General features: G+C 47.0%; 1 protein-coding gene across 43 annotated transcripts in view; it reads left to right on the top strand.

Moving 5' to 3' along the window:
* The window catches only part of LOC145537083 (histone-lysine N-methyltransferase PRDM7-like), a 50647-nt gene extending 32389 nt beyond the window's left edge, over positions 1–18258 (top strand). For 7 of the 43 annotated variants that reach the window (XR_014076171.1, XR_014076173.1, XR_014076176.1 and 4 more), the window contains 3 exons: positions 7510–8278; positions 9404–9596; positions 11279–12236. Coding sequence is in view for 31 of the 43 variants with exons in the window: in XM_081567671.1 (XP_081423797.1) it covers positions 8274–8278; positions 9404–9596; positions 11279–11386 (306 nt within the window). In the remaining 12 variants the exon portion in view is untranslated. Of the gene's footprint in view, positions 1–6328; positions 8279–9403; positions 9597–11275; positions 12237–16507; positions 16550–17718 lie in introns of those variants that run through there. The other 36 variants (XR_014076172.1, XR_014076174.1, XR_014076180.1 and 33 more) reach the window with 8 other exon arrangements.
* The last annotated feature ends 822 nt before the right edge of the window (positions 18259–19080 follow it).

Here is a 19080-nt window from a genome sequence, read left to right as displayed (position 1 = left end):
CTGGTTTGTATGTGCAGTCAGTGAATCCTTGGGCCCATTTACCCTCATGGTAGAAAGACTCCGTACATTCAGAACAATTATCCTGGCTCTCAGATGAGGAGGCGACTTTACAACTTAACAGAACTATAAGGCAAAAATACACTGTTTTCATATTTAAGTTGATCACAGTCGGAGGAGACTCCTAAAAAGGAAGAAGTATGAAGAAGTAGGGAAAGCAGAGAGAGAGTTTTTGGATACAAGTCCACTCTGTGGGAGAGAGGAAAGCCCTATTCCAAATAAGATGAATAGGGGGAGTCCCAGACCAATTAATAACCAATACATCTGCCTTGTGTAGGTCCTATTGGTTCCTCCAGCTTCAGCCGTGTGTTTCTTAACCAGCTCCCGGTGTGGCCCCCAGCAGGGCTTTGGGGTGCTTGTTTCCTTCTTTGCAAGGTCAGGCACAGGAGTTTCTCCAGACTAAGGGTCATTTCCCACTTTTCCTGGCTATCAGTGGGACTTGCAGGTTTGACTCTGGAGTAATGGGTCCAAGCATCTGTTCATGCCACCTTGAGATCAGTGGGGGTAGTTAAGATTACAAAATAGGGCCCTTTCCACATGGGTTTTACAGGCTGTTGTTTGCAATCCTTACCCATACTCGGTCCCCTGGTTGGTGAGGATGTGCTGTTATACCTAAGGAAATGGGTATTCTATCAATTATCCACGTATGTATTTGAGAGATTGTGTGTCCTAACCCTTTTAGCTGCCTATATAAGTCCAAGTTCCCCAGTTCTCTGGTGTCTCCCCTTAAGTTGACTAGCGAGGGTGGTCGTGCATACAGGATTTCAAATGGCAAAAACCCTGTCCGTGCCCCGGGTGAACACCTCACCTTTAAGAGGGCCGCAGGCAACATGCCTACCCAAGATAAGCTGGTCTCCTGGCATAGTTTTGCTAGGGTTTGTTTGAGGGTTCCACTCACGTGTTCCACTTTCCCTGAGCTCTGGGGATGGCAGGCAGTATGCAATTTCCACTGGGTTTTCAAAGCCTTTGCCACCTGTTGTTCTGCATCGGCTACAAATGCCGGTCCATTGTCCAACCCTATGGTCAGACACATTCAATATCTGGGGACAATGTCTTTCAGGAGTGCCTTGGTTACTTGTCTTGCTTTTTCAGTTTGGGTAGGAAAGGCTTCCACCCAGCCTGAAAAGGTGCAGATCAAATCTACAAGGTATCTAAATCCTTGATTTGGAGTGATTTCAGTGAAACCTGCTTCCATATCCTCAAAGGGGGATAGTCCAAAATGTTGTGTCCCTGCTGACCTACTAGGCCCCTGGCGAGCATTATTTTGTAAACAGGTTACACATCACTGGGAGACCGAAGAACAGAGTGCGGGGAGGTGAGCAACGAGATAGTATGGGCCTAGCAACGTCTCTAAGGCAGTCTTGCCCATATGGGTCAGTTCATTTCGCTGGTGCACCAGCTTGTAGGCAAGGTGTTCCGGAACATAGACTCGTGGTCTTGTGTGAGCCACCATCCCATCTTGGCCTTGGTTCCCCCTTCCGTTTTCATCCATTTCCTCCGCAGGCCGGCCGGATTTCCCAGGCTAACAGGGCCCCTGGGCTGCTGGAGCTGTGAACCACTCCCAGGCTGCTTGGCCCAATCTCAGCCATTGGCAGAGAGGGTAGTGGGCGTCACGCTCCACGGACAGGCCCCTAGCCCAAAGGGAGTCGCCTCGGGCCCACCTCACCCCCTTGCCCCGGCTTCCGGGGCTCCAGCGAGCCACATGATGCCTCTGATTCGCTGAGTGCCCACCTCCAGGCATATTGCCTGTCTTCCATCTGGCAAAACCCAGGTGCGAGCTGCCATTTCCTTGGCCTGTAGAAATTCAAACCATGAATTCCCACTTCCATATCCGAAAAAGACACTCCTGCGTCCCACAGGACCTTAGACATCTGGGTGCTCTCCCAAGGTGTCCCATGAAAGGCAGGGGGGCAATGTGGCTGGAGAGTTTCCTCCATAAAGCAGAGAGCCCGATGTGGTCTGGATGATAGGAGAGTGGGTACAAACCCAGTTTGATACAATTGAGCTCTTTTGCTCAGGAGCCACAGGGTACAGAGCTCTCTGTGTCTCTGTCTCTGCTTCTGGCACGCACTGTTTCTCTGTCCATCTTTCTCCGTGTGTAGTAGGGGCTTGTGTCTGTGTGTCTCTGTCTCCCTGACTGGTGCTGTTGCCCTCTGCCACTCTCCGGACACCGGCACTCATAAAAGACACTTAACCTAGGCATAAAGCCAAAGCTCTCCTCCTGTGTGAGTTGCACCCACGGGAGATCTGACTTTGTCAGTTCACAAAGCTGGGGAATGCTTTCTCAAACTTAGAGGCAAACACAGGCGATCTCTGCTGAACCACAGAAGGAGACAGGCGTCCCTCCCTCCCTCACATGGTGGACATGAACACTGCACAGGACTACGGTGGCTTGGCCACACTTTGGACAGGGGGAGAAACGGGGCATGCTCTAGCTGGCATGAGGGAGCTCCATGAAATGTGCTTAAATGCCAGTCAGTGAGAAGCTAAGGACAGCTCTCCATTGAGGACCATGACTCACCGGTGCCAGAGGCATTGAAGTCTGCCCATTTAGTGTATACAGGCCCTTTCAAAATGGGGCTGTTCTCGTTCAGCCTCCAGGTTGAGAACACACCGCAGCCTACCCTGTCTCCCCAGCCCTGTGGGGTCGGGAGCAGCGAAGAATCAACTGACGCCATCCTTTGCATAGTCCTGATAGCCAAGCTTTCTGCGAAGAGAATAAAGAGTGATGTTTCCAACTGGAAAACTCTGCAGGTAGCAGCTGCTTATGCTGGAGTCCCGTCAGTCAACCAAAGCTTACATACAAAGCAAGGTGTGCTCATGCCCCTGGTCATTTTGGGGCATGAATGCTGCTACACTTGAGAAGGACAGAAAGATCCAAGGGACTGTAGCCCCGCCCCCTCTTCTGTGCCTGGGAATCCACCCCATTCTGTTTCTTGGCTCCTTTCCATCCTCACCGACTTCCCACTGGTGCTTTCTGCCTGCCTATCCTTTCGGCAAGGGATCCAGGGTGCAGCAGCACACTCGGAAAAAGGAAGGAATTCACGTCAGGACATTTTTAAACGAGCAATGTGGTGTCTTCCTCATGACTGCTATTCAGTAATGCCTGGAGCCTAAATACAGCAGGCTCTGCACTGGAACCTGTCTCTCACTGTCCCAGGGTCCCTGCATGCAAACAGCCTGCCGTCCTTGCTTCATCCCTGTTCCCTCCCTCACAGGCAGACACTGGCAGAGGGGCACTCACACACACCGCCCACCTGCGCTTTCCTCACCCTTCTGCACTGCCAGGTAGCTGGAAGTGCCCGGACGGATTGCACGCTCACACCCAGGCTCTCCTAGGATGCCTGGGGATTCACTCTGAGAGCCTACATTAGCATGTCATTTGTCTCGCATGGTGCCAATATGGAACACACTTGGAGAGGGAGTGTGCTGGCTGACAGGCTGATCCTAGGCAGCACTAGCCTAGGACTTGCCCAGATCGCCTTCTCACAAGTGTGGAACAATCTTCAGTGAAGCCGGCTCTCATTCCAATCCTCCTCCTTCCAGTCTCTTCCTTTATCCGAAGCACCCTGGCCTCTTCAAAATCGGGGGTCCTGCCCTAGCCTCGTCCAGCATTTCCACAGGGTAGCCAATGCACCACAGACTGAGGGGTCCACAGACGGTGGTTTTAAATCCCCACATCACTTGATTTATTTCCTCTGGGTGACTCCTCAAACCCCCCACCACTGCTTACGGATACAAACACACATCACAGCAGGAATTGTGAGCTTGTTTATGCCTCTTGATGTAACTGCAGATTTGCAGAGTCACTGTCCACAGTTGTCATCTGTCATCCTTCCCTCATTCCTGTCCCGGACAGGGGCATGACAGAGATGCATGGACCCGTCTCCCCTAGTCTGTGAGCGCCTCGTGCCTCCTCTTCTGGTTGCTCCACATCTCATGTTCTGTCACCTTCATCTCTGTGTCTGCAGAGGCCAGTACCCATGCACACACACATGCAACACAAGCAGACACGTGTCAGGGACAGGGACCCAAATGCAAACAGGGAACACGTGGCAGTACGTGGAGAACCACTGGTTCATTCAAAATATAGAGATTTCCATATTTCTTATAAGAAAATCTCCATTCTGATCTTCAAATGTGAACCATACCAAAGTCCAACTTCCATGAAGGAGCATTAGCACCTAGATTTTGGTATAGGAAATATAAGGAATTCCATATTTCATGGTGGATAATGGTTGTCTTGATATATGTATGAGAAATGCAAAGAATTTCATATTTCATGAAGAAACAGTGGTGCTGACATTTTCCCTTGTGAAATAGGGGAATACCAATACTATATTGGATCTCCGTGTCTTAAGAAAACCAATGCCTAGATTTTCATGTGTGAAATGTAGAGTATCCCATATTTAATGTAAGAAAATCACCACCCAGATTTTCATATAGGAAGTATAGAGAATTCCATAGTTCATGTAAAAAACTCTGGATACAGATTTTAATCAAGTGAAATACAAAAAAATTCAACATTTCATGTAGTAAAACCATCGTTGAGATTATCATATGTAACATACAGAAAATCTATTTTTAAGAGAGTAAAAATGTCACAGTGATTTCCATATCTGAATTATGCAGGGTTCCATATTTTATGTAGTAAAATTGGTATGCAGAATTTGAAAGATATCTTAAATATACAGAATTCCTGATTGCATGAGGGGAAATTGGCACCCAGGTTTTCCTATGTGATACACATAATGTTCAATACTTCCTCTAGGAAAGTTTGAGCAGAGGTGTTCATATGTGATACATAGATATTTCATATTTATGTAGAAAATGGATGGCCCTAGTTCAAATCTGATATATAGAGAATTCCGTATTTCATACGGGAATATTGTCACTCATATTTTCATATATGAAGCATAAAGATTTCTGTATTTTTTGTGCAAATATCTGGGCCGAGATTTTCTTATACTAAATGTGAAAAATCTCATATGACAAGTATGAAAATCTGTTCACAAATTTCTATTTGTGAAATGTAGAGGTGTCCTAATTAATGTAGGAAAATTGGTTCCCTGATTTCTATAACATGAAATATAGAAAATTACATACTTATGTCAGAAAATCTTAATTAAGATTTTCATATATGAAATATACAGAATCCCATATGTCAATATAGCAAAAGTCTTTGTTCCAATTATCATCTGCAAAATGTATGTGATTCCATATTTTATTTAAGCAAATCTGCACACTGATTGCCACGCGTGAAACATACAGAATTTGGTATTCCACATTTGAAAATCTATGCCCACCAAAGCCAGGCTAATATTTTCATATGTGTTGTGGAGAGAATTGAATATTTAATGTAGGAAAATGAATGTCCATATATTCAAAGGTTTACCATGGAGAATTCCATATATTGTGTAGGAAAATGTGCTCACAGATATTCATAAATGTAACATAAAGAAGTCAATATTTCCATTGGGAAAACTTTTTCCAGATTTTCTTAGAGCGTATTCCATATATCATGCAGGACAATCTGTGCCTAGATTTTCAAATGTGAGCTATAGAGAATTATATATATTTAGTGCAGAAATAACAGCATCCTAACCCTTACCTGACACCCTAACCCGACACTCTAACCTGACACCCGACACCCTAACCTTAGCCCAACACCCTAACCCGACTGCCTAACCCGACACCCTAACCCGACACCCTATCCCACACCCTAACCCAAATCCCTATCCCACACCCTAAACCTAACCCACACCCTAACTTACACCCTACTCAACCCCTCACCCCTAGACTTACCTTTTGAAGACCTCTGTCTGTCTGTGTGGATTTATGTATGTCTCAGTGTGAGTCTTCTGTTTTTTGATAATATTGCTGAAGTTGTAAGTGAGTTCTTATTTAAATAATCTAAAGAAAAGGAAGCCCTTACAAATCAAACAGTTCTAAATACAAGAAAAAATTGACCTAAATGAATTTTAGATTCATGTGAACTGGGAAATAGTCAATATTAAATACCTGGTATTTATTTTTTTTCACTACTCTAGACATGTCTGAGTCATTAACAGTAAGCATAAAATTTTTATAGTGCCTAGGTTTATTATAAGTTAAATATTGCTATATTGTTACATCTGTCACAAGCTTGTCAACAAAGAAAGTACCTCTAAAAACAAACAAACAGAAAAACTCCTAAAGAATGTAAATGCGATATGAGCTTTTAGATAAACTGTTAAAAATAATTATACTTTAAAATATCTATCTACAATAGTCTCAATTGAAGGCAGAGGAGAAGGGGACGACAGAGGATAAGATGGTTGGATGGCATCACTGACTCGATGGACATGAGTTTGAGCAAGCCCCGGGAGTTGGTGATGGACAGGGAAGCCTGGCATCCTGCAGTCCATGGGGTCGCAAAGAGTCAGACACGACTGAGCAACTGAACTGAACTGAATTTACAATAGTTTCTCCAGATTTTGGTTACCTGAATTTCTATCGTTGTGCTAAACTAAGTGATGACAGTGTATTGAATAGCTAGGTCATTTCCAAATAAATAAGGTTCTGAGACATTCACTACTTGACAGGACCTTCCTCTTACACAGACACTAAAGAGGTTTTTGACCATCCATGAATAGTGTCTGGTGCCATCCTAAGGTGTTCACTATAAGAAAGCAAAAATGTTTTTTAGATAGTATCACTGATACGTATGTTCACCAATCTATAGAATGCCAATGTAAAAGTCAGTTCTTTGTTGCTTAAGGAAAATGTATGTCTTGTTATTAAAGAAGGTATGAGTAATGAAATCACATTTTATGAAGGAAAAAGAAATAGTTCTGACTTCGGGTGGCAGTTTCAGGATGGGAGAAGCAAAGGAATGGGTACGGAAAGGGATAAGGAGGTTTTATGGGAAGTGGACCTCCAGAAAAGTGTTTTGTGCCTAGTACAAGTTTTCTTGAGAGGTTGAACTGCCTTTGCTAATGGATTTTAAGTTTCTTTACCTCTTGAGTGATCTGTTCTAGGTTGACCTTTGAAATCCTTTGTTAACTTTGGCTAAGTGGATAAGTATTGTTTCACAGTGACTTATGTCATCCTACTTGACTGTTATAAACCCTTTTGATATTTATAAACAAACCTTCCTAAATAATTGACGTCTAGCTACCTTTGGGATGCTTCAGAGGGCCCCTGAGACCTCCCAAAGAGAGATATTAAACAGCCCGAGTTCATTTGGCATGTTAAACTACATGGGAAGTGTTGTCAGAAGAAGTGATGGATCTTCTCAAGTTATATTGTATGGTTGATGATACTAATATAGATATCCTAGAAATTATGTGACATTCATGAAAATCTGATATGTTTTGGTAAAATGCTGTCAGTTATAATTCTAGTTATCATATTCAAGTGTTTCAAGTCACAGCAATGGCCAGATTACTTTGTCAATTTCAATTTAATCAGGTTTTAAACATGCCTTCTATGGTTTCACACTGATGCCTTTGCAAAAATACTGCTACTTCAAGATATATGGAAAAGACTTTTCTAAGCTTACCCATAAACAATTTTTTTTTCTGTTATCTGGTAAGCTGGTACCAGACTGGAATTTGGTCTAGTCTCTAGGATCATCGAAAAAGCAAGACAGTTCCAGAAAAACAGCTATTTCTGCTTTATTTACTATGCCAAAGCCTTTGACTGTGTGGGTCACAATAAACTGTGGAAAATTCTGAAAGAGATGGGAATACCAGACCATCTGACCTGTCTCTTGAGAAACCTGTATGCGGGTCAGGAAGCAACACTTAGAACTGGACATGGAACAACAGACTGGTTCCAAATAAGAAAAGGAGTACGTCAAGGCTGTATATTGTCACCCTGCTTATTTAACTTATATGCAGCGTACATCATGAGAAACGCTGGGCTGGAAGAAGCACAAGCTGGAATCAAGATTGCCGGGAGAAATATCAATAACCTCAGATATGCAGATGACACCACGCTTATGGCAGAAAGTGAAGAAGAACTAAAGAGCCTCTTGATGAACGCAGTTGAATCCATGCAGGCTGAAGAGCACCAATGACAGCAGAGAGAAATCGTTCTTCTATTGCTTCCTACACAAAAAAATAAATAAAAGAGAGAAGAAAGCTTGTAACTCTTTTTCTGACACTCAGATCACCAAAGGGAGAAACTGCTATGAATATGTGGATAGAAAGGACACGTCTTTGGCCAACTGGATGAGGTGAGTGCAGTGAGTCTGCAGTTTGTAGACGTCGCTCTTCCCTCAAGCCCACACCCCTTTCCTTCTCAACCTGTCTCCCTCAATAGCTTTCACATCTTCTTTCCTCTTTTCCTTCCATATCATGCTCTTTCATTTCAAAAGACATTGGAAAGAAAGAAATACAAATATAGCATGTGCCCTCAAAATACAAGTCTATGTGCTAAACAAAACTGGGGGACTTGAAAACAACTTGAGGAGTCTAGATTCACCAGGGACACTGTAACTCACTTAATTGACACTTACCAAGCACTTCATGTTTCAGTTTAGACAGTGAACTTCATTACTGAAGCAGGTCACACAACCCATGTCCTTTTGGAGAACATACTGCAGACAGACATTAGCCAATTGGTTTTAGAAATAGTAACTTTAATTTTTCCATTTTTGAGTAACTGCACAGTGCCAGGATAACCTAACACGAGAGACCTTGAGTCCATGTGGGCAACAACCTCCCCAGGCTCGGTTCCAGTGAGAAGTGAGCCCTGAGGCCTGGGAAGGAATGCGGGGCAGGATGGCCGTGAGCATGGCCATTCTCTAAGGGCCTCTCCTTTCATCAGGGCAGGCAGAAAGTGAATAAACTATTACTGTTCTGGGTCTCAAGCTATGTCAGAGCACTCTCCAAGTTTCCATGGGAGGGGGTGGGCAAGTGAACAGGACCCTGGATACACATGGGGAGATTGAAGAAAAGCCTCGGGAGAGAAGGCAGGCTGGGGTGAGTGCTGAGGGGTGTGTGCTAGCCTAGGAGCACCAAGTCCTGTGGAATGAAAGAGAACTTAATTTAGAACTTAAGGGAGCTGGAGGTCACCAGCCTCATGGACAGTCCAGGTGGAGACGCGGCTGGGACTGGGCTCCGGAAAATGGCTAATTAGGTAAGGAGAGAAAAGCATTCCAGCCAGGAAGAGGACCAGAGACAGGATCTGGAAATAGGAATTCGCACGGCCTGGTCGAAGGTGTGAACAGAAGGTCCCCATGAGGGGCGGTGGGAGCCACAGCGGCCTCAGAGTCTGAAGGCAAGGAGCTGGGCATGGTCCGACAGTGGGGGGCGCTCGTCACCTGAGGTTTCTTTTCCTTTCCCTGCCTCGACCCCAGGTATGTGAACTGTGCCCGGGACGATGAGGAGCAGAACCTGGTGGCCTTCCAGTATCACCGGCAGATCTTCTACCGAACCTGCCAAGTGGTCGGGCTGGGCTGTGAGCTGCTGGTCTGGTACGGGGACGAGTATGGCCAGGACCTCGGCATCAACGGGACAGCAGGGGGAAGAGCGAGCTCGCGGCCAGGAGAGGTGAGCGCCACCCCTCTTCCAGCGCCCCAGCCCACCCCGGGGAGCCTCCCTGGTCCGATTCCAAAGCAGAGTACAATCCAGTCTAAAGTCAGTCAAGTCGCAATTAAAATGCCTCAGAATTAGATTCATTTCATATGACTGTTAGGAAAGATTTTTATGTGAAAAATGTTAGTTCTAATTTTCAACATTTTATGCAAAAAATATGTAACATCACCTTCTGCTGAAAGGCTCAGAAGCAAAAAGCAAGTTTTCTAGCACCTACCAGCTCTCTCACCTTTCCCTGTTTCTTCCTCATTTCCTCCCATTTCTAAGCGACAGGAGTCCAGTGATTTGCATTCAGTCACTGTTTCAGTTTGTTGTCCTGTGAGTTCATACTCTGTGCCAGACAGGGCTCCACCCACCAAAACAGACAGAACCACTGCCCTGGGGCAGCACGGGCTTCATACCAGACAGGGGCTGGTGCTCTGAGGAAAACAGTGCAGGAAAAGTGCCTTGGATCAGTGTGAGCAGAAGGCGGGGTGTGGTGCAGGATGGTGGGGCAGGGTCTCTGCAGAGATAACACCCGTGGGAAAGGATTCCAGGCAGGGGAGCAGCCAGTGCCGCAGCCCCAGGGCCTGGACGAGAGGCCATGCCGGTGGTCGCAGGAGGAAGCACAGAGGGACAGGAAGGAGGCTGGACGGGACACGGAAGCCTCAGGGCCTGTGTCCACGTACAGGCCCCAGGGGTCTTTCTGGGTGACACAGAACAACCGTGAGGTTTTCAGCTGCAAGCGGCATGTTCTCTGTTCTGTGACAATGCTTTGGTTCATTTTTGGGAAGAGACAGCAGCGGAGAGTCCCCTCAGAGGTCAGTTCATTGCCGGACACGAGGGGAGAGTGGGCTGGCTGAAGATGCACGGGAGTGAGGGTGTGAGGAGTCTGGCTGGAGATGTATTTTTAAACAGGACTTCCTAGTGCACGTTAAATGGACTAAGACTGAATGAAATAAATGAGGTATGAATACTGGTGAGGCTTGAGAAAGGACATGCCTTTATTTTCGGATTTATGGAAAACTGAGAGAGGAGCAATTTGTGAAGCAGTTGGGGCAGCAGGAGCCAGAGACCTGTAGTCAGTGGGACCTGGGCCACTCGGTCTCGTCCAGTCTGAAACCCACTTCCTGCAGAGATCGGCACAAAGGCTGCTCTTTGAACCAGGAGCCGCAAAGTCAGCTTTACTCACACCTGCTCTAACTACCCCCTGTGCTACCTCCCATAGGCAGAGAGCTCCAGGCCAGGCGCCCCTAACTTAATAGACCCTTTCCCCTCACAGGGAGCCACTCAGGAAGATTCTACCTAAGTCATCAAGAGTCTTATCTCTCAGTAGGGTAAAATACCTGTGGCCACTGTGACATGACTTTTCAGATACTGACACACAGGGAAAGGTCCCTGCAGATCCACCTCTATCAGGAGAGGCGCTGCTCTGATGCTGCTGGAAGGTCCCTAGTCCGGGTGATACGTAGAAAAGGCCCTTGACACAAGCTTCCCGGATTTCTGTAGATGTAGAGAATAAGGATGGAATGGAAAAGTGGACTGTAGAGACACACTTGATGGGAGACAAATCGTGCGCTGTCAACACCAAGATGATTAGTGGGCAGGCCTTACGACGGCAAACCAGCTACCTGACCAAAAGCTTTCTCTTTCAGCAGAACCGAAGCCCAAGATCCACCCATGTGCCTCCTGCTCTCTGGCCTTCTCTAGTCAGAAATTCCTCAGCGAACATGTCCAACGCAATCACCCCTCTCAGACCCTCCTGAAACCATCTGCAAGAGACCACCTCCAAGCAGAGGATCACTGCCCAGGCAATCAAAATCAGCAGCAGCGATATTCTGATCCGCACAGCCCGAGTGACAAACCTGAGGGTCGCGAGGCCAAGGAAAGGCCCCAACCTTTGCTGAAAAGCAAAAGGCTGAAGAGGATTTCAAGGGCCTCTTCCTACTCGTCCTAGGGACAAATGGGGGGCTCTGGGATGCATGAGAGAATGACGGAAGAGCCCACCACAAGCCAGAAACTGAATCCAGAGGACACAGGCAAATTATTCATGGGGGCAGGGGTCTCGGGGATTATAAAAGCCAAGTGCGGAGAGTGTGGGCAAGTCTCCAAGGATAGGTCAAGTCTCATCACAAACCAGAGGACACACACAGGGGAGAAGCCCTATGTGTGCAGGGAGTGTGAGTGAGTCATGACCAACAAACCACATCTTAGCCACAGGAGGATTACTGCAGCCGCCCCATGCCTCAGCTCTAAGGGGGCCTCAGAGGAGGTCTATGACCCTTTACTGTCCCCAAGAGTATGAGAAGAGACTTCCCAGGTGGTCTAGTGGCCAAGACTCCAATGCAGAGACCCATGTTCAATACCTCATTAGGGAACTAGCTCCCACATGCTGCAACTAAGACACAGTGCAGCCGAATAAATTAATACATAAATAAATATTTTAAAGAAAAAGTGTGATAAGCCCAGAATTAATTGATTAAACAGACCTTCCACTTTCATGACAGGAGAGGAGGTAGATAAACAGCAGAGGGTTTCTTAAGTGTTCTGGAGATGTTCATGCCAATTGCCTTTGTGGGTTTTTTGTACTCCTAATAAATTTTGTCTCCAAACAAATCTGAAGCCCAGACTACGTACTTATTCCCCGCTTATTACTGAGAGCAGTGGGGTCCAGTGGTAGCTGAACCCCTGGGAAGGCATAATTCTGGAGCCAACTCAGTTAGGTCATGGAACAGTCAGTTCCTGGGTCCAGGGAGAGGAATCTAGGGTTTGAGACAGACTCACCAGGGAAGAGAATTTCCCGGCCTCCTGGGAAGTGTGGCCTCTCCTCCTTATAGACCACGACTCTCCTTTGGCCTCTCCTGGTTGCCCTCTGGTTTCCTCTGGCTTCTGTGGCCTCAGAGGTGAAGGCCTCGTGCACGTGTGTGTGCGCATGTGCGTGTGCCTTGCTCAGCCTGGGCCATCTGGTCTTTGCTGCTCCCCCAGGGTCATCACAGCATCTGGACTCCAGATTCGACCACAGGGGTCCAGTTTTCAGCCCTGCCCTCAGCAGCTGTGCGACCTGGGGCAAGATGCTCAACCTCTCTGTGTCTCTATTCTCATCTGTGATACACGGTGGAGGCAGCAGCATTTTAGTCTTATGCATAAGCACAGGGAGAATCTGGCAGAGGCTGGCTGAGAATGCAAGCCCCACCTTTGCTGTTCCTTGTGATGTTTTCTTTAACCTTTTATTATTTTTTAATTGAAGAATAATTGCTTTACAGAATTTTGTTTTCTGCATGTCCTTCAGCCCCCACACCTTCCAGCTCTTCAGAGCTAGACGAGGAAGGGGCCGTTTAGGCACTCGGCTGCCCTGATGAGTGGGTGTGAGGTCAGGGGTGCTAAGGGAGGGCGACCTCCCTTCCCACCACTGCCATTCCTGCTGAGCTGGGCAGCCCCAGAGCCCCTCCACAGACAGGCAGTGCCGACAGTAGTCCGCCCTGCCGAGAACAGAGCCTGGAGCCGCGTGTGCAGGAAGTCCCTGTCCAGCCCCCATCCCACCCCCACACGCAGGGTCCTCGAAGCCCACACAGCGGCTTCTCTGTGCACGGGCCTCGTACCTGTGTCCACGTGCTCTGGTCAACGCTGTCGCGACCTTGAAATTCTTAACTATGGAATAGTTCATCCTTACACGTCCCTTTTATGAGTAAAGTCTGATGGACCCTGGGGTGTGCTGTGAGCAGAGCAGATACGCACAGCACGGGTCCCAGGGGTGACCAGGCTGCACGAGGGGACAAGGTGGACACAAAGGCCCCCCGGTGAGTGAAGGTGGTGACGGCATCAGGAAGCCACACTTGCTTAGACCCAGAACTGAGCTCTGACACAGAGTGGAGGCAATGGCGTTCTAAAGAGTCGACCACACCCTCCCCTCTGTGAAGGACCTCTGCCCTGGCCTGATCCTTCCAGGATGTGTTCAGGAGGCTGAAGTTCACCCGGTCACCAGAAGACACCAAGGGGACAGTGGGCTGCGGGACGGGGAGTGGAGGGTGCAAACTCCAGGACTGGGGGCAACAGCCCTCAGTTCCCTCCCTGTGCCAGGCTTCCGAAGCGTCTCTACACGAACCGTGTCAGTAATAACCAGCCACTATTATTTTCTCATTTCTTTCACGCTTTCTTAAAGGATCACGTTTGTCTGTGGCTTGGTTTCCCTACAGGAAGCGAAGCCGTATAGACTCCCCATCTTCTGTGGCTTTAGGCAGGGGCCACGGGAGGGAGAGTTAGGGGTGGTGCAGGCAGAGGGGCTTCAACTGAAATACGGTGGGGACCGAGAAACTTGCAGGGGCTTCTCACCTGCACCTCCCGCCGGAGCTGGGCCTGGAATCCCCTGGAAGCCTGAGCAATTCAAAGCTTCTCCCTCCCCTCTGCTCCCCTCTCTTCCCCTCAAAAAGCTGACTCCTGGGCCAGCCCACAACACCCCCAAATCCCCCATCACCCACAGCCCCTCACAGCCCCTCCCTCACAACAGTGGGACAACCTGCATGGTGGCAGGGATGGTGTGTGACCCCAGAGCTTGGGGTCTCAGCTGATCTTGAGCAAGGGGGCTGGTGCTTTACACAGCCTCCCAGCCCTAGGGAGCTGCCAGCAGCCACAAGCCACGATCTGAAGCGGGGTGGGGGGGGGTGGGATGTGAGCTGCCTGAGGTCCCATCCTGTCCCCACGACAGCAGCCAGGCCTCATCTGATACCGTGACTGCTCTGCACGAGCACACAGGACTGTAGCAGTCACGGGGACAGGACAGCCAGCTGCCTCCACCGCAGGCTCCACTCTGACTGCAGCGGTCCCACGGCTGTACCAGCCCCGCCTGCACGCCGCTCTGCTTGTCTGCCAGAGCTCGGGGACCCTGCGTGAGTCGGTGAGGGCAGAGCTCCAGAGGCCAAGCCTGTCTTCAGCCGCCAGACCCACCCTGGTTGCCAGACTCATGAGCCCAACCGGAATCTGAAGCCTTTGGGAGAATGACACCGCAGATGCTGACCTCAGAGCTCAGACTCCTGAAAACTTACTAGACAGGTTGCTTTTAGTCTTTTTTTTAAGTAGGAGGTTGGCAGGAAGGAGAGAGGAGAATGACTTCCTTGGTGGTGCAGTGGTTAAGAATCCAGCTACCAATGCAGGAGACATGGGTTCAATCCCCGATCTGGGAAGATCCCACCTGCCACGGAGCAACTAAGCCCATGCACAACTACTGCAGCCATGAAATTAAAAGACGCTTCCTCCTTAGAAGAAAAGTTATGACCAACCTAGCATATTAAAAAGCAGAGACGTTACTTTGCCAACAAAGGTCCATCAGTCAAGGCCATGGTTTTTCCACTAGTCATGTATGGATGTGAGCGTTGGACTATAAAGAAAGCTGAGCACCGAAGAATTGATGCTTTTGAACTGTGGTGTTGGAGAAGACTCTTGAGAGTCCCGTGGTCTTCAAGGTGATCGAACCAGTCCATCCAAAAGGAAATCAGTCCTGAATATTTATTGGAAGGACTGATGCTGAAGCTGAAACTCCAGTCCTTTGGCCACCTGATGCGAAGAGCTGACTCATTTGAAAAGACCCTGATGCTGGGAAAGATTGGAGGAGGGAGGAGAAGGGGACGACAGAGGATGACATGGTTGGATGGCATCACTGACTCAATGGACATGAGTTTGAGTAAACTCCGGGAGTTGGTGATGGACAGGGAGGCCTGGTGTGCTGCAGTCCATGGGGTCGCAAAGAGTCGGACACGGTTGAGCGACTGAACTGAACTGATTCTTAAAGATCTTATTCAGAAAATCAAAAGACAAGCCACAATCTGAGAGAGAAGTATTTGCAAAGCTCACATCCGATGAAGGATTTGGACTCAAAATAGACAAAGACCTCTTGAACAACCCCATAAAAAATGAGTAAAGATCTGAACAGACACCCAGCCAAAAAAAAAAAAAAAAAAAAATACAGATAGTCAAAAACAAAAGCATGCTCAACATCATACACCATTAGGGAATTACAAATTAAAATCATGAGATATCACATCACACATGTTATTAGGACCCCGTCATACCAATTACTGGAGGCTGAGGAACAGCAGGAATGCCCCCTCACTGCTGGTAGGACACATGCACAGCCACTTTGTAACACAGTTGGGCAGTTTTCTCTGAAGCTAAACAAACCTCACCTTGGGATCCAACAATTGCTATTTCCAGTATTTAAGAAACTGCTTTGAAAAATCCATGCCCAAATGCAAACAAAGATGAACTTATGCACAGCAGCACTATTCATAGTAGTTAAAAACTTGAGGGCAAGTAGAGTAGGCCACCCCAAAATAAGCCTATCTGGTGTGAGGATTATTTACGTTGGCTTAGAGGAAAAAAAAAAAAAAAAAAGAGGACTCTCAGTAAACTAAGTAGCAATTGCCTTTTGTGAAGGACATTTACAACAGAGAAATCTCTGCATTTAAGGCTTGCCCCTGTTTGCACCAGAAATAGAAGGATAATTAACTCAAGTAACTCATCAATGGGAAGGTCCCATCTTAAATCTACCAACAATCATCCTTCTTTACTGTGTCTTGCATGATAACTTTCCATAAGTGGCTTCTCCCATTCCCCAAGGTCTTACTTCTGTCTTCAGCTGAAGAAGGTATTTAAGGTGATGGCTTAGGACATTTCAGGGACTGACTCAGTTTTCTTGGGTAGCTCCCCTGTATACAGTAGGCATTTGTTGTTTTAGTCACTAAGTCATGTTCAACTCTGGGATCCCATGGGCTGTAACCCCCCAGGCTCCTCTGTCTATGGGATCCCTAGGGCAAGAATACTGGAGTGGGCTGCCAACTCCTTCTCCAGGGGATCTTCACAACCCAGGGATCAAACCTGTCTCTCCTGTTTTGCAGGCGGATTCTTTACCACTAAGCCACCAAGGAAGCATAGAGGAGGTATGCTTCTGTTTTTTCTCCTGGTGATTTGTCTTTATTATGTAAGGGCAGAATGAAAATTGTTTTTCCTCCCATACACATGCAATGGAGTATTACTCAGCAGTAGAAAGGAATGAACCACCAACCCTCAAAAGGCATGGTTAATGTCACTTGCATATTACTCAGTGAAAGAACGCAGTCTGAAGAGACAGCGTGCAGCATGACCTCATTTATGAGGGATGGGCTCGGTTTGGTGGGTCCTCCCGTTTCCTGGATCTCAGAGGGAGCAGGCTCCAGGGGGCTGTGGAGCAGGTATGTGGAGTTCTGCTGCAGATAAGAAATCCAAACTGAAATAGAGGTGAATATCTTATGATTTCTCCAAAATAGTTACAGAACAATCAACTGGAAACCACATAAAATGAAATGACTGCAAACACAAACTGTAAAACTTACACCAAATTCACTCAGATTTATTTAAAATGCAAAACAATCAAAATTACATGTATATATAAGAAAATGTACATGACCTTGGCGTTGGTCTGCAGATCATGAGCTCTGAGTTTTAACACAGAAAACGCCAATATACAAAAGAAAAAAATATTGTGGACTTTATAAAATTAAAGATTTCTCCCCTGAAAGACCTTATTCAGAAAGTCTAAAGACAAGCCACAAACTGGGAGAAAAATATTTGCAAACACATATCTAATAAAGGATTTGGACCTAAAATAGACAAAGACCTCTAAAACAGCCCCAGTTAAAAAAAAAAAAAAAAAGAAAGAAAGGGTAAGGATCTAAACAGAAACACCTGGCCAAAGGAGATATGCAGATGCTACATATCATACAAAAATTATACAAAAAGTATCATACTACTAGGGAATAACAATGAAAATCATGAGATAACACACCGCACCTATTAGCACTGCTGTGCTCTGAATATATGACAGTAGCGATTGCTGGAGGGTGAGGAACAACAGAAGCTCTCCTTCAGTGCTGGTGGTGTTGCAGGAAGGGGGACCCCTTCCAGGCCCTGAAACTGGGCTCTTGTCTAACACTCGGAAATGAATTGTCCGAGGAGACACACGTGCTGACAAAGAAAGAGATTTTATTGGGAAGGGCGCCCAGTTGGAGAGCAGTAGGGGAGGGGAACCCAGATTTTATGGTGATGGGATTCGTTTCTGGATTGTCTTTAGCCAGTCATTCTGACTCAGAGTCCTGCCTGGTGGTGCTGAAGGAGGAAAGTAGGCCGAACAGATTCCATCTTGAAAATCAGTCTCCATCTTGAAGCCACTGTGAACTTTGGACTATATGCCTGGGTGCTCACCTGATGGACACTAAATTATGTGCCCACTACCCATGCAACGACATAACAATTGGAAAACCGACCCCCGGATAAAAGGCCTTCAGGATTCGTACCGAGACATCCCGTCACCAAGGGAGTGTACTAATTTACCCCAAAGCAAAACAAATTCTCTGTACAATACGTATTGATATCTGTTACCCTGTTTATCCAACTAAGACTTACTGCATATAAATCATAGCTAGCAGTAGCAGCAGTAGCCTTGATTGTATCTCTCCTTTACACTATCCAGACTAGTTTCAAGGGATCTGGGGATGTGGGTTTGGGCACGTACACTTATGGTATATACGGTTGTCACCAAAACTGGTCGGGGTCCTTGGCTAAGAGGAGACTGTGCCTTGAACCCACCAGGGTAATAAATTGCACTCCACTATTTGCGTTGTCCTTCTGAGTGAGTTTGCTTCCCGGAGAGCGTGGCTACAACAGTGCACACCCTGTTCTGCCAAGATGGATGCCAGCGTGGATTCTGGGAGGTGGTCGGACATGTGGTGTCTCCTTTTGACCTTTCCCGAACTCTTTCGGTTGGTGGTGGCTTATGAGTTCCGTGTTCCTTACCAGGACCTCCAGTCGTAAAACAACTCATGCATATGGTTACCATGGTGCCTGGGCAGGGTGGACGGTTTCAGTCAGGGTGCCTCCCCTAACAGTGGGATGCATGAACAGCCACTTTGTAAGACAGCCGGGCAGTTTTTTCCAAAGCTAAACAAGTCTCACCTTGGGATGCTCAGTATTTCGTCAACCGCTCTGAAAACCTCTCTCCAAATTCAAACAAGGATGAAATTATGCACAGCAGCACTATTCATAATAGCTAAAAACTTGCACAAATAGGGATATCCTTCAATAGATGAATGCACAAGCAAAGTGGGATACATCCATGTCAAGGCAAATAGAATATGCCACCCCAAAATATGCCTTTCTGGCATAAGGAATATTTCAGTCTCATTAAAAACAAACAAACAAACAAAACCCAGGAATCTCAGAAAACTGTATGGAGATTCCTTGGCTGTGAAGGACATTTACAATAGAGAAATTTCCATATTTAGGGGCTGTCCCTCTTTGCACCAGAAATAGAAGGACGATTAAACCTCAAGTAGCTCTTTTCGAAGGGAGGAGCCCTGACTTAAATCTGCAAACAGTCATACCCTTCTTTACTGTGTTTTGCCTGATAACCTGCCAAAACTGGCTCCCCCTCCCC

The sequence above is a fragment of the Giraffa tippelskirchi genome, chromosome X (genome assembly GCF_054371585.1).
Source record: "Giraffa tippelskirchi isolate mGirTip1 chromosome X, T2T-mGirTip1v1.2.pri, whole genome shotgun sequence".
Taxonomy (NCBI): Eukaryota; Metazoa; Chordata; class Mammalia; order Artiodactyla; family Giraffidae; genus Giraffa; species Giraffa tippelskirchi.
The sequence above is the reverse complement of the archived record's forward strand: the minus strand, read 5'-3'. Positions and strand labels throughout refer to the sequence as shown.